This window comes from Fundulus heteroclitus, chromosome 12, assembly GCF_011125445.2.
Source record: "Fundulus heteroclitus isolate FHET01 chromosome 12, MU-UCD_Fhet_4.1, whole genome shotgun sequence".
NCBI classification, from domain to species: Eukaryota; Metazoa; Chordata; class Actinopteri; order Cyprinodontiformes; family Fundulidae; genus Fundulus; species Fundulus heteroclitus.
This window is the reverse complement of record NC_046372.1, coordinates 2,639,187-2,662,282: the sequence shown is the minus strand read 5'-3', so window position 1 is coordinate 2,662,282 and position 23,096 is coordinate 2,639,187. Positions and strand designations below refer to the sequence as shown.

General features: G+C 42.6%; 2 protein-coding genes across 2 annotated transcripts in view; both read right to left on the bottom strand.

The window, feature by feature from the left end:
* emid1 (EMI domain containing 1) overlaps positions 1-1,904 on the bottom strand; it is a gene marked incomplete in the record, with an annotated part of 79,523 nt that extends 77,619 nt beyond the window's left edge. The window contains 1 exon segment of the mRNA XM_036143688.1: positions 1,260-1,904. Within this exon segment, the coding sequence (XP_035999581.1) occupies positions 1,260-1,426 (167 nt within the window).
* A 2,635-nt stretch (positions 1,905-4,539) lies between these two features.
* dnah10 (dynein axonemal heavy chain 10) overlaps positions 4,540-23,096 on the bottom strand; it is a 42,305-nt gene continuing 23,748 nt past the window's right edge. Inside the window, exons 43-78 of the mRNA XM_012863381.3 lie at positions 22,909-23,028; positions 22,648-22,793; positions 22,098-22,250; positions 21,748-22,008; positions 21,499-21,671; positions 21,321-21,414; positions 20,760-20,927; positions 20,448-20,636; positions 17,998-18,169; positions 17,714-17,917; positions 17,548-17,628; positions 16,423-16,620; positions 16,138-16,299; positions 15,835-16,009; positions 15,424-15,605; positions 15,181-15,317; positions 14,875-15,092; positions 14,113-14,334; positions 13,816-13,963; positions 12,535-12,814; positions 12,221-12,450; positions 11,861-12,134; positions 11,652-11,756; positions 11,402-11,556; positions 11,158-11,312; positions 9,360-9,543; positions 9,067-9,267; positions 7,976-8,185; positions 7,789-7,884; positions 7,532-7,703; positions 7,308-7,439; positions 6,983-7,194; positions 6,726-6,893; positions 5,340-5,520; positions 5,128-5,273; positions 4,540-5,033 (exon numbers count right to left, since the gene is read on the bottom strand). Coding sequence (XP_012718835.2) covers positions 4,887-5,033; positions 5,128-5,273; positions 5,340-5,520; positions 6,726-6,893; positions 6,983-7,194; positions 7,308-7,439; positions 7,532-7,703; positions 7,789-7,884; positions 7,976-8,185; positions 9,067-9,267; positions 9,360-9,543; positions 11,158-11,312; positions 11,402-11,556; positions 11,652-11,756; positions 11,861-12,134; positions 12,221-12,450; positions 12,535-12,814; positions 13,816-13,963; positions 14,113-14,334; positions 14,875-15,092; positions 15,181-15,317; positions 15,424-15,605; positions 15,835-16,009; positions 16,138-16,299; positions 16,423-16,620; positions 17,548-17,628; positions 17,714-17,917; positions 17,998-18,169; positions 20,448-20,636; positions 20,760-20,927; positions 21,321-21,414; positions 21,499-21,671; positions 21,748-22,008; positions 22,098-22,250; positions 22,648-22,793; positions 22,909-23,028 — 6,251 coding nt within the window. The 3' untranslated portion in view covers positions 4,540-4,886. The remainder of the gene's footprint in view (positions 5,034-5,127; positions 5,274-5,339; positions 5,521-6,725; positions 6,894-6,982; positions 7,195-7,307; positions 7,440-7,531; positions 7,704-7,788; positions 7,885-7,975; positions 8,186-9,066; positions 9,268-9,359; positions 9,544-11,157; positions 11,313-11,401; positions 11,557-11,651; positions 11,757-11,860; positions 12,135-12,220; positions 12,451-12,534; positions 12,815-13,815; positions 13,964-14,112; positions 14,335-14,874; positions 15,093-15,180; positions 15,318-15,423; positions 15,606-15,834; positions 16,010-16,137; positions 16,300-16,422; positions 16,621-17,547; positions 17,629-17,713; positions 17,918-17,997; positions 18,170-20,447; positions 20,637-20,759; positions 20,928-21,320; positions 21,415-21,498; positions 21,672-21,747; positions 22,009-22,097; positions 22,251-22,647; positions 22,794-22,908; positions 23,029-23,096) is intronic.

Genomic DNA, 23,096 nt, shown 5'->3' with positions numbered 1-23,096 from the left:
AGAGAGTCACGGCTCAGGTGGGACAGCTGGTAAATCAAATCTAGCTGATCTAGATGGGTTTGAGGAAAACAATAACACTCGGGACATAATATGTGTGTGTGAACATATGGTGGCAGCGGCAGCATGGGACTGTGGGAAGGTTTTTCTTCAGCAGGGGAAAGAAATCTGGTCATTAAAAGTTGAATACAGCGTTATACTGGGAAATAAAAACTTGCCAGCGTATGCTAAAGTCTGGAGACTGCGGTGGAGGCTCAGATACCAGCACAACACCGTCAGGCAAACATACAGCCATAGATACAGTAGAATGTCACAGAGTAAAGCATATCTATATCCTAGAATGGCCCAGTCAAAGTCCAGACCTAAATTCAATTGAAACTTAATGGAAAAAACTTCAAAACTGCTTTTCACAGACACCTGCAACACAGTCTGACTGAGCTCGAGCAATCTTGCTGAAAACAAGGCAAACTTTCAGGATCTTGACGTGGAAAAATGGTAAAATCATACCGCAAAACATTTACAGATGCAATCGCAGCAGGATGTGGCTCTGCGAAGTAGGATTTACTCGTAAGAATGTCGAAAACCATCCATCTTTATCAGATCTTTTTTTTTTTTTCCCATGGGGTTGCTTTGCATTGCTCTATCACATAAAATCCCAATAAAACGCATTAAAGTTTGTGTCTGCAAACAGAATAAAATGTGAAAAGGTTTAAGAGGCGTGAATAATTTTGCAATCCACTGGATGTGTAGACTCTGCAGCATACCTGATCTGCCCCATTGCGTATTTGTTTATTCTACTGGCTCTGGCTCAAACCTCAAGTCAGCCAGACCCCTACAAGGGGGGATCAACCAGTTTATGAGATCACCTCCTTGTCCTTTTTTTTTTTTTTTTTACTAAACACACCGATAACATCTCCTGCTGGAGACCCTGTCCTAACAAAGCTGACCCTTAAAGGGGATTGTGACAGCCAAAGAAAGCAGATGATGGAGCTGCAGCTCCCGCTTCATGGCAGCGCCAGAGGAGATGCTGTGACACATGGGACAACAATGAGGAGGAGGAAAAAGGAAACCAAGTGCCAGGAACACAACAGGAACTGCTAGATGGATGGTTTGGGGAGTAGATCCACCAAGTCATGCACTGAAGGAATCCCACACAAGTTCATAAATAGACACAGATAACAGTTTGGTTTCGTGTGTTTTTTTTAACATGCAGAACATCGGTACATTTTAACGAAAAGCCCAGAACCGGGTGGCCTCCTTACCTTTTCTGGTAGACTGAGGTGTGAGCGGCTGCCTTCTGCGTCCCGGCCGAGTATCCTTTGTAAAGTCCAGTCTTCCAGGTCCCGTCAACAAACGTGGACAGCCAGAGGATCAGCACCGTCCACAGCAAACTTTTGCCGAACAGCGCGTCCTGCGGGCGCGATACCATTTTGGTGGGGATTTAAACCACGGACCAGTTAAACGCGTACGAGTCCAACTCTTTTGATCCCGGTTCGGGATCAGCGCGGCACCGGCGGGTCCAGCTCAGACGTACAGAAGGGAAGCGGTGCGGCAGACTGGCATCCCAATCACTAAAGTGGAAATGAGCAGAAAAGTGTCCGGCACTAATTCGCTGGTGAAGCCGCAAAGGTTGAACTCCCCTGAGGATGAACTCTGCCGGCGCCTGCGTCTTGGTCGCAGCTCAGATTTCCGCTGCTGAACCTTGAACAGTGTTGTCCCCCCCTTCTCCTCCGCCTGTCTGAGGTCCGATCCAGCAGCGGGCATGAAGCACTTTTATAGTCTCCTCTGATGTTTTAAAAAGCTCAGCCTGCCTGACTGGGTCTCTCCCACCCTGCCCCGCTGGCGGCGCACACAGAGAGGACAATGCGCCTTCGGGGCGACGCCACTTCAACGCGCACAGAATGAATTATCGGGGCGCTGCTGGCCCAGAAGTCACGGAGACATGAAATCTGGCTTCACACGTAAAATAAAAACATTGGAGCCAACAGTTCTCACTTTGACACATTAGAAAAAGCTATACCATTGTTAACAATCGATCAATGGTTACTTGCTTTATAGCAACTTTACATCCTACAGTTGCTTTTCGTTTAGACTTGGTGCATATTTGGAAAGCAGAAGGAAAAGGACGCACATCCTTCAAAGACCGTCCTAAATTCAGCATCACCCATCCTCCTGCAACACTGACCATTTGCATGATGCTGCCACCATCATGTGTCAAGTTTTCGCTCAGTTTCATCCACACACGTTTCATGCAGGCCCAGGTCTCATCTGACCAGATGGCCTTCTTCTTCCAAAATGTTTGCTTTCCTCTTGTGGCGAACTGTAAATGAGATTTCAGATGGCTTTCGTTGAACGGTGGTTTTCTTCTTGACGCTTTTCCATTAAAAGGTCACATTTGTGGAGAACCAGTCAGCAGATTCTCTCCCATGAATAATGGAAACCTTGCAGCTCCTCCAGGCAACTCGCCTGGCCTGTCACTTTAGTCGGGACAGCCACGTCTTGGTAAAGTCGCTGTAATGCCATACCACTGTCTGATGATGGGCTGAAGCTCTCTGACATGTTGAAAGCTCGGGGTAATTCATTTATTTACTTGCAAACATTTGGCATAAACGTCTTTAGAGCAGTGGTTATGATCTGTGTGGTGCAGCATTTTGTTTGCTAACCTCTGAGACCTTCACGGAGCAGCTGGACTCAGTGGCGGTTGTAGACCAAATTTACCAGGGGGGCCAAGGTGGGGCCAGTGTTTTTTCACAGGGGCACAGAACAAAAAAGTGAAACAATAAAATGGCAATATTTAACTGTGTAATAATATTAAGTGAGCCACAGGAACTGCAGGTTTTAGACCCCTGATCTAGCAGTTGAAAACTTTGCCCCCAGCTCAATATGGCTAAAGCTAAACGTGAAGCATCTTAATTTCTAAATCCTTCTTAGAGTAAAAGTGTATAGGTAAAAATAAAATTGGTCAAAGTGACCAATCAGTTATGGTTTCTTTGCCATTGCAAACAATTATGAGAAGTTTATTTAATGTTATGTCTTTAGTACAGGGGCCATAACAGGGGCCAGTACCATTTCTACAGGGGCATGGGCCCCTGTTGGCCCCTGTCTAGAACCGCCCCTGGCTGGACTTTTGGCAAAGATTAAATTACACACGTGTTGATGTAATGATGGAATTAGGTAAAAGCAATGTGTGTTTTCCCCCTCCACTTCAAAAACATTCCCTGTTTTGTGTTGGTCTATACGTCATACCCCAGTAAAATATATTCAAGGTTGTGGCTGTTACGTGAAAGAATTTGAAAAAGCTCAAGACTTTCGAAGGGCTCTGTACATCCCCCCCCCCTTGGGTTCACATGGGGTCGGTTTTTCCAGCCCTTGCCAGCAAGACAGTGGTCCACTACATCTGCAAAGTAACCCGAAACTGAGACCTGTGGCATTTATCTGCCGGTGGTTCCTCTCAGCTGCAGAGGATACAGGCTGACTGCAATGCGTCCCTGCTGCTTGATGCTGTGCAAAATGTGGCAATTTTTTTTTTAATACCAGTGTCATTTTAGGGCGTCATGCAGAGATTCCAAGCAGGTATCACAGATTTCCACATTGCCGTGTCTTTCGCCATGGTCATTTCTGGAAAATTAGCTCTACTACCGCCAACTCCCCCTGCTTTGTAAACTGAAAGAGATGCACTGCCTATTGTCTGCGTTGCTGTGAATTGCCTCTAAATCCTCTTGGTCACATAAAGCTCCATTAACCGCAAGGGATCATTTTCGGCCTCCTTTTCAGTAGAGGAACACAATCCTTCCCCTCCTGTGTTTGGTCATAAACATGTGCTAATCTTCGCTCTTTATGATTGTCGTACCAGTCAAAGCTAAGGAGGGGGCCTGTCTAACCTTTACCCTCTCCATTTCAGACAGGGCCATTTTATACTGCATAATAATGGTAATGAGATGCACTCTTGTGATCTTATGTGAGGGTCGGGGCTTTTGAGGATCAAGGCGAAAGAAAATGTAATGTTTTTATGGTAATAGTTGTTAGATTTTCTTTTTTTTGCATCTACCAATCAGAATTTAGCCAATGCAGAAAGTTCCTGACGAAAGCTACATTCTTTAAAAGAAGCTACAACAAGTAGCATTTTCCCCTTTCCTCTGTGTGTGCGTGCGTGTGTGTGTGTGTGTGTGTGTGTGTGTGTGTGTGTGTGTGTGTGTGTGTGTGTGTGTGTGTGTGTGTGTGTGTGTGTGTGCGTGTGCATGTGTGCGTATGTGACCTCACTGCTGCAGCGGTGGCAAAATCCTCTGGGACTGCCTTTATTTTTTAGAGGAAACTTTACCTGCCATGACATGCTGAGCTCAGCATCCTCAATTGAGTGGAGCTGTCCCAGATCTGTACATGGAATTAAAATAAAAGAGACAGTCCAGTCCAATTTAGGGGAAAAAAGCAAAATAGATAACTGAGTGGAGAGATAAACTCACAGCTGCATAGCTGACACTTTGCTATTCAAACAACAGAAATTCTGTAAAGCGTATGCAACAATTAAAATACAAGACGAACATGGACCGCTCACTGATATTTGTTTATTGCAAAACTAACTTGGTTTTATATGACGAAAGACTTTAAAATGTGGTCTAGTGACAGCTTTGCTCAAGTAACATCAAAGTCAAATATGAAAAAATAAATAAAATCGGGCATAAATCAAACAGTATTCTGTGCTGCCATCTTGTGGTAAAACTATAAACTACACCTCAATTTTTTTTCTAGAAAGTCGAGTTATGAATTTGTTATGAAGCAAATAACTAGCAATAAAAAAAAAAACAGAAATCAGATATGCCAGAATGAACAAACGTCAACAAATCAACCTGTCACAGGTATGAAGCTAATCTTGTTATGGTCGAGTGAGATCTTCAGTCGGTGTTGAGACACAAACACACTCCCTGCAGAACCCAATGGGAGATGTGCAGGGTTGTAAACAGGTCTGCCTCAAATACCAACCCGACGCCCATTGCATTCCTTCGCATAGACGTCGTGTACACTGGTGTCCTCAATGTGTTCTGGGGAACAAAACACAAGAGAATGATACACGGAAAGCAAAATAATCTCCATATGATGTGGAGTGAAGACGTGTGTAGAGGCCTTCATCCACACCTGCAACCTGAGGCGGTGTGTCTCAATGGGGATGACTCTGATGATGGGAAGTTCAACAACCAAGACTTTGGGTTTACTCCTCATCAGGCAGTTGTTCTCGATGTCCCAGTCTGCTCCCTCCAGGTACAGGCCAGACACAAAGCAGCCTGGTGCCAGTGAGGCTGTTAGGTTTCAGAATTACTCAGCAAAAGATGAATGTCGTGGCGTGTTACCTTGTCTGGGCTTGTCAGTGATTTCATCCTCACTGCGGTACTGGGTCACCTCTGTATACAACGTTGAAAGATCCAGAGGCCAGCCGTTCTTCCTGCAGGCGGCTTGAACCAGAGCGGTCAGGTAGGACTCTGGGATGTGAAGTCCTGAGAGCCACATGACCTTTGGCTCACCCTCATTTACCTGCCAGACACAAGGTTCACGCATCAGATAACAAAATCCCAAGTTTATTGGCAAATAAGAAATGATTCCAAAATAAAATGCTTTGCCGGGTTTTATGATGATTAACATCTAACATCAAATTCTCAGTTATCCGGCTCATCGCAACAGCAAACAGTCTTAGATTGGAGGCGACCGGACTTTCGTTCAGTTCTTTCTGAAAACATTTTGACACCTATCCAGGAGTCCTTGTCAATTCTGGTGGCTCACATTTGGGATGTTAGATTTTTAACATCCAACATAAAATTTTCAACTCAACACACAAAAGTTCATCCAGGCCATTATTTAATAAATCAATGTGACTCCAAAGTGAAAAGCTTTGAAGCACTAAGTAAAGCCCCCAAAGCCTAGCTCCACACAGGGCCTTACAAATGTATTCATGCCACACCAACTACTGCCTTTACCATTTACTACTGCAGCTAACCCTAAGCACCCCACCCCCCCCCCCCCCCCCCCCCCCCCACACACACACACACACAAGTGAAACATGGTGGTGGCAGCATCATGATGTGGGAATTCTTTCATTCGGCGGAACAGGAAAGCTGATCAGAGTTGATGTGCCGATCAATGGAAGTAAAAACAGAGCAATTGTACAAGAACTTGCTGCCTCCGAAGCCTGATGCCTCTGCCAGTCTCATTTCCAAGTTTGGCTTCAAAAAAAGAAAGAAAAGCTGGACATAAGGAGCTCGACATGAACTTCCAGCAGTTTAGGTAAAACCACATTTATGTGCTAAAATGGCCCACTGACAGTACAGACCTATAATTGATTGAGATTGTGCGGCAAAAGACATGAAAACCATTCGATCTGTGCAAAGATGTCCAAAGCATGTAGAGGCGAACAACAAAGACCTGCAGCTGTAATAGCAAGGAAGGCTGGTTCACCAAAGAATTGACAAAAGCGAAGCTGACGTTCTAGTAGCTCTAGAAGCTCCCTTTTTTAGATCTTCATTATTACAACCTTTGAAACACCGTGTGTCCTTTAGTTTCTGCCTCACAGTTACGCACCTCTGGGTTTTGGGTTCGCTCATGAAGTCTCATTACCAAACAATGAGGAACACATGTGGAAAAAAAATCTGAGGGTATCAATACCTTTGCCTGAACTTAAAGAGGTTGTTTTTACTATCGCTGCATGCTTTCGAAAATCAGGGTGGTTGTTTGACCATTTTTACCCAATAGTTATACTGCTCGTAGCGCCTCTTGAAGTGGCTCATCCAGTTTCCGAGGGACTTCAGAGTCTCGGGTGCCAGCTTCTTCCAAATGGCTGGAATGTGGCCGTTGAAAAGGGCCCGAGCCACTTCATCCAACTCACTGCTCATTCCCACCTCGCCAGCTAAGGCCTGCGGGAAACAAGACGGTGTGAGATGGACGAGAGGCCAAAGACACACTACAGCACACGACATGTTTCTTATGCTCCCCCCAGCCTCACCCTTTGCAACTCGGCCAAAGACTGCTGCATGCGGACCACCAGCTTGTTGAAGCGCTCTAGTTCCTGAAGTAGAACCACAGAGGTGGGCGAAACGACCGTGCCGAATTTCTTACGAATCACGTCCATGTCGAACAGCTCGGGAAGTTTGTTCTGGATGTCCTGGGCCACCTGGCTTATCTGCTCTTCCCTCGTAATGCTTCCACTAGATTCACCTTACAGACAAGGGAAGGCGTAAAAAGGCGAAAAAAACAACAATTTTCGCTTTTTTTTCCAACAAAATGCCATCCTGACTAGTGGTCAGTGAGGATGCAGCAGAGACGCATACTCGTCTGAGGTTGAAGGTCTATCAGGTGAGCCCATATCTCTTTAACAGCCAGAGTGTAATATCCTATCTCTGCATTGGAGTGAAGACCCATCACCTCTGGTGTGTTCGCCAGTGGCATGTTCTCAATCTCATCTGCAACACAAAGTGGGTTAAAGCCGCTTTTTACAGGAAGATAAGAAACTGTTTTCCTGTCTTGCGTTAAGAGTGTTTCGGCAGGAGCTGACCAACATATACTGTCTTTGGCCCAGGCGGAGGGATTTTGTAATCTACATCTTTGTTTTTGAAGAAGTGGAACTGCCGGAAGGTGTAGAAGAGGAAATCCCCGAGGTACTCATCCATGTAGACAGTCAGGATCCTGCGGTCAAAGCTATCTATCGCTCGCCCACCATACATCACCTAATAAGACATTGTTCAAACAATATTTACAGCATCCAAGACAATAAAAGGAAACGTCCCAGAAGAGCAAACAGCGTCCCCTAACCTCTCCGATAAGATATTTCAGACACCCCCAGGGGATGTTGCTGTCTTCCTGGTCGTATGCTTTAGTCAGGTAGGTGTTCAGGATCTCCATACACACCTGTCAAGCAGAGTTACGTCGATTCAGCCACTGAAAGGTTATCGCGACACCGGAAAAAACTAGTTCATAGTTAAAGGCCTGCACCACTTACAAAGAAGTCCGACTCGCTGAAGTCGTAGGGCACGTTCCAGCCAATCGTTCCGTACTTTCGCCTCTCCTGCACCACGGCATGGAAGAAGGCCAGCACGAACACCAAGCTTTTGAACACCGGGTGCGGGCAGGCGGTCAAGCTTTCGTGTGAGATTTTGGAGTACGTGGCTCTCATGTTGAGCTTGAGACCGTTGGGAGGCTCTGTCACCACCTGCAAAGGTCAGAGGTCATTTCAATGTCTGGGAATGTGACGTTTCAGCGAAACTTTAAAGTTTGCCATGTGCGGAAAGACTGGGAATCTACACAGGTATGTTTTTTAAGTACTACCTGTGATTAAAGGTTAAGAGTTGGTGATTTTTCTAGAAGTTTCCCCAAGTCCCTTTTTGAATAACTGCACATGTGCAAGACCGTCTTACCTGCTCTTCTACTCCTCAGGGGGATCGAGGGGAAAAAAAATTCCCAAATCTTCTCTGGTCTTATTTCTTTCTACTAAGGCCTTCCTCTTCTTCTCATAAACATGAACACGGTTTGCTTCTTGCGACTCTCAGCCATGTTCAAAGTATACAGTGAGAGCGGCGGAGCTACAATGAACGGCTAACACCAAAGCTAACCGCTAAGCTAACTGGATACATAAACACTAGAAGTGCCCATCCGTAGTCAGCAAGCGGAAACTAACAAGGAACGAGCGCGCACACTGGCGTTACGTGAGCGCGCCAGAATGATTAGCATGTGGGACGATGATAGATAAGGTGATACCTCGATAACTTAAAGGGACAGAGGGGATGAGAGCAGGACCAAAAACTCTGACCAATCCCTGCTCTTTGATGCGAAGAGCAGGGATTGGTCAGAGTTTTAACAGGCCTGCAGCTCCCACAGAGATTTATTTGTTTACCTCCTTTTTCTGAATATACAATGTATTGACTACTTTCAGGATGGAAGGACTATTTTACCCAGTATTATTAAAGTGTTTCTGTGGCGGATTGCCAACTATATCTTTCATCTCCCCTCAGCATAATACTTTCAGCCTTCCAGTTAGCCTTGTGATCAACAAGAAATAAAACAAAGCATCCCAGGTTAGGGAGTGTGTTTCACCTTCAGAGAGTTTTGCAGAATGCCAATCGGGAAATCCTTAATGGGGTTGGTGGTGATCCACAAGCGGAAGTTGGGGTTGGGCTTAGTGAGTCGTTCCAAAGCCTTCTCCAAGTCTTTCAACCACTTCACCAGTAAGTGGCAGTTCTGCAGCATCAGCCACTGACCGCGAGAGGCGGCCTTCTCCAACAGATCTAGAGCCACCTTCACGAGAAGAACAAAAACAATAACCACAACCTTTCTGTTTTTAGGGGAAGTCCTGTTAGCATTTATACGACACAGAGAGTGGTCACTACCTTCTCTTGTCCCTGGCCCATCGCAAGGAACTTGAACTTGCTGCCTCCAAAGCCTGATGCCTCTGCCAGTTTCATAAGATCGCTGGCTGGGTCAGAGCCAGGGCTCAAGATGAAAACGATGGGAGAAAAAGGAGTGCTATGTTCGTAAATTGATGTAAAGCTGATCACAGGAGGCTGAACATATCTGAACACAAATAAGGGGAGCTCAGGTTAAAAAAGACTGATTTATCCGTCAGAACAATTAACACCTGTACACCAGAGTAAATATTATACTTAGTCGATTTAAGCGCTATCACATGTAGACATAACAGGAATAAATGTGAAAAAGGCTACACACTCCAAGTGAAATGTATCCTTTTGCACAACTGTGGTCTTAAAGGTGTTGTTGTTGCTCTGCATAGCCGTCCAGAAGTTTAAATACACTAATGTTTGTTACGAATGTAAAAAATAACCCGGGTCTTTTACTGATGCATATAGATCGTTCTTGCTCCCGAGTGAAATTAACATACAACACGCAACAGGATTTTTTTTTTTTTAAAACAAGAATTTTATGAACAAGTCTACATATGTTTCATTCACATTGACACCAAGCAAAAGCTTTACATATAAGCTCAAATTTAGACATAGCCTTACTGATTTTTGATGAAATGTCCTTAAAAAAAGTGCAGAGAAACCAAACTCTTGTTGTTCTAATAATTCTAGCTAGATATTTGACTGCTCTTCCAGGAAACACTGGTAAACATCTTAAATTGGATTGATTCCTGGCATGGACCTGACTTTTTAAGCGTAGTCTGAAAATTCTGTCGTCAGGTTGGGCCTGGAGCCGTTCCAAAAGCTTCACATTAGCCTGCTTCATCCATCTCAAAACAACCTTTTGGAATCATTTCCTAACTGGAACACCCAACCGTGTCTAACTTTCAGCCATCTGTCCCCAACTATTAACTGATGAAGGATAACTGGTTAGGATGTTCAGGAACAACCCAAGAATCAACGTGGGTTGTTCCTGAACATCCTAACCAGCTATTAAAAAAATTAAGATGCAAATACAACAGTGTCACTGTCCACATGCAACTGAGAATGTCGACCAAGAAACACCTTCTTCAAAATCCACACCTTCAATTTCAACCAATATTTGCAGATGAACCATCTACATGAAAAAGACATCTGGCCTCTGGACAGAGGCGAAAAACATTGAACTATATAACCACAGTGATAAGAAGAATGTTTGGAGGAGCCCAAAGCCCAATTTCCACTCTTATCTGCTTGGCTTCATTATGTTTTTAGGAGTTTTAATGAAGTACTGCTGCTCCTTCCATAGGACCCAGTGAGGCTTTCCAACCTAAAAACACTGTACCATCTGTCAAGCACGGTGGTGGTCACATCATGCTCAGGGTGTGGTTGCTACTTGTGTATTACCAAATGTAGTTATAATAATAAGGGTGGAGGACTACCTTCAGATTCTCCAACTTTTCCACAAATTAACCACTAAACAGTTTGAACACAGTTCGGACACAGTGATGGCTACAAAAACCGTTTTGGGGCTGTATGTATATATTTGAGTCTGTATGAAAAACTTTAACCTGTGTGGATTGGAGAAAATCCACAATACATTCAAACCCGTGTATCTAATGCTTGTTTTTTAAGCTCAGACTTTTAGGTTGAATAATCCTTCTACCCTGGGGGGGGGGAAAAACGGTTAAAATACGTCATGATCAGAACTAAATTAGTAGGATTTTATGCTGCTGAGGAGTGGATGCAAACTGTGTTTCTGTAAAGTGCTTAACTAGAAGAGTCTCACTTCTCGCCCATGGTCACACTGATGTAGTCAGTCACACCTCTGAAGACTCTGTCGACGCGGAAGCAGCGCAGTAACAGCAGCTTCTGAAAGGGTGAGAGGTTCTCGTTGTATTTCATGGGAAACGGAGCCTGTTCTGGTGCGTCCAAATCGTACCACTGAGGAGGAGGGGAAAAAAAACATAATAAAAGGTGAAACTCATTGGATAAATCTGACTACGCTGATTCCTGCCGCTTGGGTCACTCACAGATGTCCAGTCAGTGGAATTTCTCTCAATGTCGTCGGGCAGAGAGCCAAACTGATCAGGAAAGAGCTCTGAGAGTTTGACCACATCCTCCCAGCCCTGGTCAGGAAGCCAGTCGCATGGCTTCTTTTTAGTGCTTTTTTCCAGAGATAGATTACCTTTACGCATTTGATTGGCAAAAGAAATTAACTGTTTTGAGGATTGAATATGTTCATAGATATGATCTCCTTTGAGGTTTCTGTACACACGTTACCTTTTAGAAGAAAATCAAGCTCCTCCTGGGGTGCCCTTCCTTCTGCCTGTTCGATCTTGATTGTCATGTTGAAAGAAAAGAGCAACTTGTGTCTCTCAAACAGCCCTAAGGACATTCAAAGGATGAGGAAAGTCTCCAAATCAGAAAGCACACCTTGCCAAAAAAACAATCCAACATTTCTGACTTTATTCCCAACTTGACTCTTTTACCTGTACAGCCATAGTTGTAGACGTTGTATGTCAGAGTCTTGATGATGTTTTGGAGCCTTTTGTGAAGGACAGCATCAGGCCTCGATTTTCGCAGAGACAATTCAAAAACTTTCAGGTACGATGCTAGCGAGTATTGGTACATGCTGTTGACCAGAGCCATGTCTGTCAGTACGAAGAACAGGATGGCGCCGCGCTTTGCTGCCGCTCTGTAGCCATCTCTGAGTTGATCGATGTCCAACGATGTCTTCTGGGCCAGCTTGAGCTTCTCAAATACCTGCCAGTCACAGGTTTGAAGATAGACAATGAGTGACTCAGTCTTCTTTAATCATTTTCACTGCAGCAAACCTTATCCAGTCTTACCTCACTGGATTTCAGCTTTGTTTCCTCTAGAGTCTGAACAAGCTCTGTGTTATCCAGCATGTTGCCTGTAGATGTGGCTAGCTCTCTAAGCAGCGAATCTCCAAGGTTTTTCAGCAGCTTCTTGTTGTCACTGGTCTCTTGGATTAAACGCTCGCGCTGCTCCTCCAGTTCCCTCTTCTCAAAGCCCATGATGGCGCTCAGGAGCTGGTCTTCCAGACCTTTAAGTGTCACTGTGCACAACATTCACACAATATTTAGCTTTACACCGACAAACAATTTAGTTAATAACATAAGGATAACCATAGTTGTCGTACCGGTGTAGTTGATGACCATGGATTTTCCAAACACCGATGGTGTATATTTGGGGTTAGACAATTTGGTGTTGAGATACAGTTTAAAGTTGGGATCATAATGCACCTCCTTGTCACCCAGCATGATGACCTGTCTGCCCTCGACTCCTTTCACATTTCTCTCCAGAACATTGTCAATTACCGGGTCGATGTACTCGTCTACATCTTGGAAAAGGAAGGGACAACCATACTTAATGGCCATCTCCAGCTGTTTCAAGAAGTCCGGATCATTGAAAGACGAGACCTGGGGGGGAAGACGTCCACACTGGTTAAGACCAAACCTTCAATTTTCAAGTCGCGACTCCAAGATCTACATAAGACCAAACTGGTGAGTGAAAACAATATATATATATATAAAACTGTACCAGAATCTTATGGATTTTCCCCCCTTAAAAGCAATCAATAATAAACCAGGAATAATTCTACTGATCAATTTTACTTTTTGTCTTTTAGTTAAGTATTTCTGTCACAGTATTAAGTTTATTATGTTCAACTTTCGGTTTCAAATGCAAACTAACAAAATTAGACACTGTGGCTTTAACCAAAATATACCAGGGGTAAGTGAGTAATAACACTTGCAATGTGTGTATTCTTTTCTGCATTGGTTCTTGTGTGCTTATTTCTGTCACAAGGGAGTATAAGGCAACTAAGAGTCAAAGACGTAACAATATATTCAACATATTTACAGTTAACTCAGAAATGATTCATACCCCTGGCAGATTTAGGTTTAAATCAATCAGTTGGTATAATCAACATGTTTCTTCTGGCTGGAAGTGATTTTAATATTTAGGAGAGGCACAGCTAGAGTCTAAACTTGAATCCAATGGGGAAAGGGGTAGGGTTAATGGGGAATCTGTGGAAGGAGCTGAAGATCAGAGTGATGGCGAGGAGGCTTTTCAACATTATTGCTTTAAAGCAAATTTTTGAACTGATTACTGAGATATGTTTTTCTAATCTTCAACATGCTATTTTCATTCAAACTTGTATAAAACATTTTTTTAAATAGTATTTCTTTTGCCGCTAATTCTGCCAATCATTTTGGATTTAAAAGCACTTTTACTTATTTTTGCAGTGACTGATTGGATAAGGCTCCATTGTGCATATTATATAGAATGTAACTATACTGGTTGCTATGAACTTGTAAGCTATTCTTTTTCTCTTGCTTGACTACAAATGGGGGGAAAAAATCAATCAGTGAGTAAGAAAAACACGAAAAACAAGATGTTTTTTGTTTTGCCTTCTTACCTTGAGATTGTTTTTTTCTTCTTTCTTCTTTATCCAGTTGTATGCTTGCTGCTGAGGATCAATGCACAACGCAAATCGACTCCCTGCGGTTGTCAGGATTCCGTTCTGCACAGACAGCTCATCGGGGGGTAAACCCTCAGAGCCCCATCTGTTGCACAGGTTCAATAGACCCAGTTAGTTCCTTTATGATCAGCATTGAGTGAAAAAAAAAAATAGTCCAAACACAGTATTTCTCTTTGTTATGTCTAAAAGTGGCTAAAAAAAAGTATAACATTTTTACGATTAGCCACTCCTCACCTGCTGATCTCTGTTTCATCAGTAAGAAGGCTTTCCACTTTGAACGGCTGACTCAAGGGGATGTCTCTCTTCTTCACATCCTCAACCCATATTTGGTACACCATTTCATTCCTGAAGTCCCAGCTGAAGGCTCCTTCGTAGCTCAGGAAAGCAGCAGAGACCAGGCAGTCTCCCAGGAGGCGCACACGCCTTTGCTTCAACTCGTCCAGTTCTGTCGTCCATCTAAGGGGACAGTCGTTGGATAGGTTTAACTTTGTTAAATGTACTTATTTTAGAATTATTATTATTATCATCTAAAACTAGGATACATGAGATGAAAAAATTCTCAACTTAAACTGATGTTTTTCGGCACTGGCATGTGAGTCCAGGGCTTTCAGACCAAGATGAGCTAACCTTAGAACCTTCTCAAAGTATGCTGTAACTTTTGACAGTGCTACCTATGATTAATTTAAGACAACTACTGAGAACTCCCTGAAAACACAAAGGAGCAATTTACAAATAATGCCTTCTTTGTAATTTCCAAAATATACATTAAACCAGTTTGGACAGAAAAAAAAAGTGTTGATGGAACGAGCAACAAATTAATAAAAATGAAAGATGTAACTAAAATAGAAAATCTGTATATCATTAAAGATTCTTGAAGGCCTATAAACCAGATTAAACAGAAACACCCTGGAAATAAACTGAGACAAAGCGATGAAGAGAACTAGGGAGAACAAAAAAAAAAAAACGTGAACAGTTGTTTTTCTTGCACAAGCTAACCGTTCATTTTCCGAGCTCAGGCCAGAGATGAGTTTGTCCGCGGCTATAAGCCTCCTCTCCATGACTTCAGCCTCTTCCTGCAGCATCTGCTTTTCCAGGATAGCCGACTCGTACTTCTCTTTAAGACCTTGCAGCTCTGTCTGGATATCTCGAAGCTCATTTTGAATGCGCTCCAGTTCCTTCTTGCTCTGAAAGAAATCCTTTTCAAGACGAGCCACCTGAAAACGACAACACAGAATTATCTTCTCGTTCCACTTTCTCTTTTAAGTGCGGCAGAGCGAACCAGGAGCGATGAATCTGAATTACTTTCTCTCTCTTGGGTTTAATTTCCTTGGCGACTTCACAGTAGCCCATGATCGCTTCCACAAACTTGAGCATCCCTGAGCCGGCTTTGCTGATGGCTTGCATTTCCTCAAGGCTTGTCTGTAGGCTCTTCAGGAAGCCTGGTCAGGTCCAATCATACAACATCACAAAGTTAAACGTGGATTGCGGTTAAACGCATGAAGTACATGAATGGTTTTATTACCAAAGATCATGCAGCCAACTTACCTTTGACTGTCCTGACCTGGGTATTAGTTATGGCATCACAGTCCATCTCCATTAAGGAGCGAAGGAAGTTGGCTTCAGACATCATCCCCTTGGCTGACTGCCAGCTGATTTCTTTGTAGCCACGCAGCACCAGAATGCACTCACAAACCACTTGCACTTGTTTAGGTGGCTTAGCAAACGACCTGCATGAGGTACCAGCAAGAATGAGACAAAACAGTCAATAAAAGAAGGCTGATTATTGAATAATTACAATGTTGGGTTTTGGTCATTCATATCAGGCCATCTGCACAATATGCTTTGGGTAATCATAGGCTTTCCAATTATGTGTTTATCTTTTAATGTAGCTAGATGTATCGATGAATTTTGTGAAACAGTTCTCATCATTATTGCAAATGATATTATTTTATTCACCGTATCTCAGTGACGTCTGATTTTTCCAGGTCTTGCAGGGCATGACGGGCTGCCTCTAACGCCGGCAAAGCTTCAGCCAAGGAACTTTCAGCATCTGTCTTTTCCACAGCTATGACTTTGTTTTGTTCCTCGATCTCTTTAGCTTTGTCTTCGGCCAGGACCCTTTTCTCCTCGGCTAAAAAAATAAATGGAAAAAAAAATACAAGCAATTAATCTTGGGGTGTTTTGTTTTTTTTACCAGCCATGCATGCCAAATCCATACATTTGTAGAGCTAAAAGCTAAAGGAGCAGGCATTTACTGACCTATACTTGTATTTGTGGCAATGTTTTTAAGCAGGGATTCACAAGCTATCGCCTTTTCTGCGAGGACCACCTTCTGATCTGCAAGCTTCACGTTTAGTTCAGCCAGCAGTTCACTTGCTTCCTTCAGTTTATCCAGTCCACCTTCTAAACGCTTGCACTGACCTACAATTGTAAAAAAAAAAACAGCCTCTAAAATTATCCAAACAGACTATTGTGCAGTATTCAGCTCATTTTGGCGCACCAACACAGGTATCATGGTTTAATTATATATCCCCATCTACATACCTAAAATGCCTTTGTCTTTTTCCTCCAAAAGATTACAGTAGGTGTTAATAAAGTCTAAGTAGTTCTTTGGGGTGACGTAGTTACATCGTCTAAGCTTTTGCAGGAATAGCTTGCTGTAGCCACCCACGGAGGTATGAACCATGCAAACGTGATCTATAACTGCTTCACAGTGGGCATTAGGGATCATTGGATTTTCACCTGTAGAATCAGACACCAAAAGAAAGAGTTAGAGTGAAGTGACGGGCAGCATTCCCTGGGTAATGTTTTGACAGCTACATTACTGTGGTGCAGTAAAACCCTCACGGGTAAAACCCAGACTGTCACTTTCAATATTAAGTCTTCTGATGAGGCAGTTGTTAGAGGAAATGTAAGCATTACCACACATGGAAATCTGTAAAAATACTGGATAGAACCAGAGAATTTAAACCTCACACCGGAATGCTGTTATCTTGGTGTTTTAATTTATAGTTTCTGTCACAAACAGTCATTCACAGGCTAACAAGAGGTCTTCTAAATGACTCCTCAGGCTGCCCGTTGAGCCCCCAAGCTCAACGGAGTCAATGTATGAGTTTGACATTTCTACACTGCAAAAAGGGAGTTAAAAGTAAGCAAACTTTTCTTGAAATTAGTGTACTAGTCCTTGATTTGAGCAGGTAAATAAAATTATCTGCCAGTGTATGTATTTTTACCCCTAAAATAAGATAATTTGATATGCAGCACATGAAATATGATGATGGTGATGAGTTGCTCCTATGTTAAGTGAAAAAATCGTATGCCGTTGGCAGATAATCTTATTTACCTGCTCAAATCAAGGAAAAATACACTAATTTCAAGAAAAGTTTGCTTACTTTAAGTTCCCTTTTTGCAGTGTACACGCAGGTTCACCGCTCTTCTGTAATGTCTAGCTGCAGTCCCAGGTGTCTTTTGCTCATTTTTTTTCTCATGCCTTCGACAGATTTTTAGGTTCCAAAGAGGGAAATTAGCAGAACAATCATTGTGTACAAGCCTGAATACAATTTAAAGTAAAATCTCTAAAACCAATGAAGTCGTATCTCCGTTCTGTCAAACACTTTGTCTTTTTCAAGAACAAATCTATCCAGAAAATAATTATGTGTAATAACGCACCAAGGAAAGAGTGAGCCACCGCTTGCAATGCTTGTGGAGGCCATGGCAGGAACCAGTCGATCACAGTGTTGTTCATCAGTCCTTAGAACAAATTGCACATAATTATTTGGTCAATATCATTCCAGAACGCTTAGAGAATTAGGGGAAGCTTAAGGGTATGTTTCACCTGGAAAGTTCCTACAGCGTGTCCTCAGGGTGTCTCCCACTGGAGACATGCCCAGAACAATGTGCAGATTGTTAGCACTCTTGTTGACAAAGTACTGCCACAAACTCTCTTTGGAAGGACCCGATCCCATTCTCAGAGCCTCATCGCGAAGCTCGTTGAGAACGGACTCCTTCTCATCATCGGGGAACAACGCAGGAACTATGCCTATAAAGAGGCTTAATGATTAGTGATTATTCTTCATGATTTCAACAGACATGTTCTGTGTTGGTCAGAGTGATACATACCGGAGGTGAGCATGTTGTTAATTAGCTCCAAGAAGCCCTCCTCAGCAACATGAGCGTCCGTAAAGAGGAAAACTATCTTCTTGTTTTCAATGCCGAGCTTCAAGTACAGGGCTCTCAAATCTTCTCGGAAGTTGGACTCATTGTATCCTCTGCTAAGCGTTATCTCAAACACCTGACACAAATAGCTTCTGTTACTACAAGTGGCAAATACATTTCTAAACATATCCCAAATTATTGTGCAAAACGTCAATTATTCTTAATTTAAGTGATAGTTTTTAAATGTCCTGCAGAAATGTTTGTTCCCCTGAAACCCTTTCACAGTTTGCTACATTACAACCATAAAAGTCTGTGTATTTTCTTGGACTTTTATGTGATAGACAGCAACAAACCTGTCGAGTAAAAGGAAAAGGATAAATAGACCCATTTACTGTGATCCTTCTGAATAAAATCCAGTGCAAGCAACGACCTTCTGAAGTCATCTAATCAGTAATCAGAGTCCAAATCTTGGCAATAGAACAATTGTTCTATGAAGACCTTAAAGGTTTGTTGGGGAACATTAGTGAACAGCCTCATGAAGATGAAGGACTACGACAGACAGTTCAGGTATGAAACAATCCCTCTGCTTTGAGCATCTACTAGCAGTCCATCATCTGAAAATACAAAGACTATGGCACCACTGCAAAAGTACAAATACACTGCTAGTCAAAGGTTTATACTCACTTCTTATTTAATGGTTTGCCTTTTTTTATTACTACCTCTGGGAACTCCTTCAAACCCATTTCAGGAGACTAAACTCGTGTATTTAATTATGAGAAGTGCAAGAGTGACCAAAGCAGTAATCAAAACAAAAGGGGCATATTTAGAAAATGCTAAAACGTACAAGATGTTTTGAGTTATTTCACAATCTTGTGTTTGATACATAATTCAATATAATTTTGAGTCATATTTTTGATGTCTCTGTGAATCCAAACTTTTGACTGGTGATGTACAACCAGTACATCACCAACCTAAACTAACTGTGTGGACCATATGAGCATTGGAGGTCCATCTTAACTCTGGAGGAGCTCAGATATAACCTGGCCAGCCAGATCAATAATGTGGAGCACTCTGCGTTCTGCATATTATGAATCTGGGACGGCTCCCATCGAATATGTTTGAGGAGCGGAGAAACATTCAGCAGAACTCTCTGAGCTGATTGGACAAAGCAACACCTAGTGCCCGCCTACCAAAGGTTGGTTTGAGCCAATCACGGTGTCAAATAAAAATGTAAGCAGCAGACGTCATGAGAAGCAACAAGTTAAGCTAGTCAAGGTGCTTCTTGCTGTTCTTTCATAGAAGAAATTGTGGATTCTGACAGATGTGATAGCAGCAGCTACGAGCGCATCCTCCTGCGCTGTCAAGTTTATTTTGGTTTGACGGTGGGCTCGTCAGCTCTTGCTTTCGTCACAGCTGGTATGTCCCGCCTTAAACCACAATACTGCAATGTGATTGGCTTGTACCGTTTTTGGTTCAGTCACAAACGATTGAAGCGGGAGCGGTACAAGATGGATTTTCGTGTGTTTGTGAACACACAAATACCGCGAGGATTCAGCTTGCAGGCAAGGTTATGTCAGATTTGTAGTTTATCATAAACCACGTAGGTGAAAACGTGCTCAAGTCAAACAAAACCAAAATGTAACTTTTAGGCCTACATGTAACATCATGTGAGGTGGAAAACTAAAACTATGCATAACCTTGAACACATCATCCTCAAAATAAAACCTTGTGGTGGCAGCATCCTGCTCTGGTGATTCTTATACTCAGCTGGGATAGAAAAGCTGATCAGTTAGCGGGATGTTGAAGGTAGCTAAATACAGGACGGTCCTGGAAGGAGCCTGCAAAAGACTTGAGACTAGGATGGAAGCTCAACTTCATGAAGGACAAGGACCCTAAACAGGCAGGTCAAACATGTGCATGTGTTACACAGCACTGTCAAAGCTCAGACCTAAATCCCATTTTGTATCTATGGCACAACTGGGAAATGTATCTCTACAGACACTCCGCATCCAATCTGACTGAATTTGACCTATTTTGCAAAGACCCATGGGCAAAGATTTCAGTCTGTACATGTGCAAAACTGGTAGACATACACCAAGGCACTTGCAGCTGGAACTGAAATTAAATTATACATTTTATAGTTTCCTTGCACTTCACAATTATGCTCTACTGGTCACAAACACTTATTTTATATACATAAGACTAAGTTTCCAAATTGAAGAAATATGAACACTCTTACAATTAACTGTGCTGGTGACTATGATAAATATATCATCCAAACTGGAATAGAGGGTCAGGTGAATGTTCACATTACGTATTTTTCATCTTATCAGTATTTTAGTCTGCACGGATTTGAGGTTGAAACTAGAAGCACCGTTTGACTTTGATCATAGAGAAAAAAAATGTTTTACAACCTCACAGCCAGCAGCGAAAGCAGCAAGCTTGGTGAGCGACTGTTTGCCAGAGCCCCCCACTCCGACGAGCAGTGCGTGGCCTCGATCGATGCGGATGATACGGTGAACCCGGGTCAGGTGTTCCAGAGCATCATCGAATAGTACAAGGTTCATCCTCGTCTTGTTCTCATTGTACTCCTCAAGTATTAACTGCAGAGAGTGGGCATAGCATGGTGTCAAGCCCTTGCACAAACTGCTGGATTACTACAAAAGGAGATTTCAGAAAGGATTATGGTTGCAGGCTAATACTTTCACCAATATCACTGAACTTGCCTCAAACATTGCTTTTGAGGAATCATAGTCCTGGATGTCCTCGTAAACTCTGGGTTCACATTCACTGAGAGCCGTCCTGTAGTCGCCGAAAAGTATCGGGTCGCTCATCACGGCCTCCATTTCTGACTTAAAATGTTCTTCAACCAGATTCTTTATGTGACCTTGGACCTATTGGCAATATACATATAAAGTTGAAATATCCTCGAGATATAGCACAAAAAAACTGAAAGATTTGGGTCTATAGTTGTCCAAAAAAAATAAAAAAACAAAACAACTGGACAGCTATTCTGAAGACGTTTCGTTTCCCATTTCTAGACCTTCTGGCCCAGCAGGTCTATAAAGCTCAGAACTGCACACTACTCCAGACATTTTGAATTGAGAAAGCTTCCTGGATGGGAAGCGAAACGTCTTCAGCTTCAGAATAGAAGTCCAGTTGTTTTATTTTTTTAACCTTTTTTGAATTGATCATGCCCTGGATGACTGAGAATGACTGAGAATCTTCACCAACACATCGGTCTATATTTGTGTTCATATTTGGAGTAAACTAGTATTTAAACTTGCCAACGTTTTGTCAGTTTCGTCGATGAGTCTGTCATGGAAGATTCTCAAGCACTCGTTTCTCCAGACGCGCACAAACTGAGCGACGGTCAAAAATCTGTAAAAGAAAAAAAAGCAGTAAGTCATTTCAAAAGGCGGATCTTTCTAAATCTTTCAATTGAGCAAATCTAGCAGATCAGACGTGTCTGGTTTGGTGAGAATCAGTCCGTTGTAGACTCTTGACAAGTCCCTCAGGTTGAAGATGTAGTGGAACTTGGAAGGGGTCGGCGGAAGATCCTTGATGATGAGGTTGTAGAGTTCCAGGGTGCAATCTGTGACTTTATCACACATCTTCTGAATGGCATCCTCAAAGAGCTAAAATACCCCCATCAGCTTTATAAAATGAAGTGACATGAGATGGTGAAATTCTTTGTGTGAAACAGAGACTCACTTTGGTGTGGCCTTTGATAATAGAGGCGTAGATGAGGTGGAGAGACTCCATTGTTGGAAAGGGGCTGCTGAAGACACTGAAGAGCGAGAGGAAGCGTGGATCCACCTCATTCCTTCCACCTCCCGCCTTTCCCATGGCAGCAATAAAGACGAGGTCTTTAAGGATTTTGTAGTTCAGTTCTTTTCCTCTGTCATAAATGCCGCCTCGGTCCAGCAGCAGCTTTAGAAGTGCAATAGGCTGTTGTGTCCCATAATTATCCACCTGCATAGCATAAAGAGAGAATCCTACCACATTCACCAACAGGTCAACAACAACTACAAGTGACTTAGTAAAGATGTTGGAGCAGCTACCTTTGGTATGTTCATGTCATCCATAAATATCAGTAGCTTCTTCCCCATTGTTGGACCATATATATCTTTGGTTCTTTTTTCCACATTGGCCTCTAGGTTTCTCTGCAGGTCCATAGAAGTTGTTCTTGATGAAAAGTTGATGATCAGGTTAATCTAAACAGAGACACATTTAAAGTGAGTAATTTAGAGAGAAAGATATCTATAATCAAGGTATGAACAACGAGGGGCTAAAATTTAAGTCTCAAGATGTGCAAAGCTAGTGGAGACACATGCCAAAACGATTGCAGTTGTAATTTCAGCAACTTGTGATTGAACAAAGTATACTGAGCACAAATACTAACTAAATCTTTCAGATTTTTCATGAGATCAAAATTGGAAAACCATACTTTGGTTTCCTCTCATTTCCCAGTAATGAGCCACTTTGTGTCGCTCTATCAAATAAAACCCAAATGGAATATATTGAAGTTTATGATTGTGACATGAAAAAGAAAATCAAGGTGGTTTGGAAACTAATGTATTGAATGGATGGATGATTTAAAGCTGAAATTACCCAAGTATCAGGATTGACATTCTTCAAAAAATTAAGAATGGTGGCAGTCTTCGAAGTGCCGGATTCTCCAACAAGTAACACTGGTCTCTTTATCTTCACCATCTGTTCCAAGATCCAGCCGGCTCTTGTGGTGTCAATAGTTGGCACTAAATGGGAACAAAAACTCTAAGTCAAGCTCAAAAGCTCAGATACTTACCTTTGTATATGCTGTATTTTCTATAATATTTGTCTTTAGACACTGAAAGGACAAATAAGCGTTACCTAGGATATCAACAAACTTCATATCAGGGTTGTGAGTGTATTTGGTGACCAGGGAACTCCAGGGAACCCACTTCCTCTGAGTCCCATCATAATGGAAATCAAACAGAGTTGGGAGGTATCCTGCGTAAAGGCAATCATCAACATATGTGTGAAGAACTTGGCGTGAAAAAATTGTATTCATTTATTCA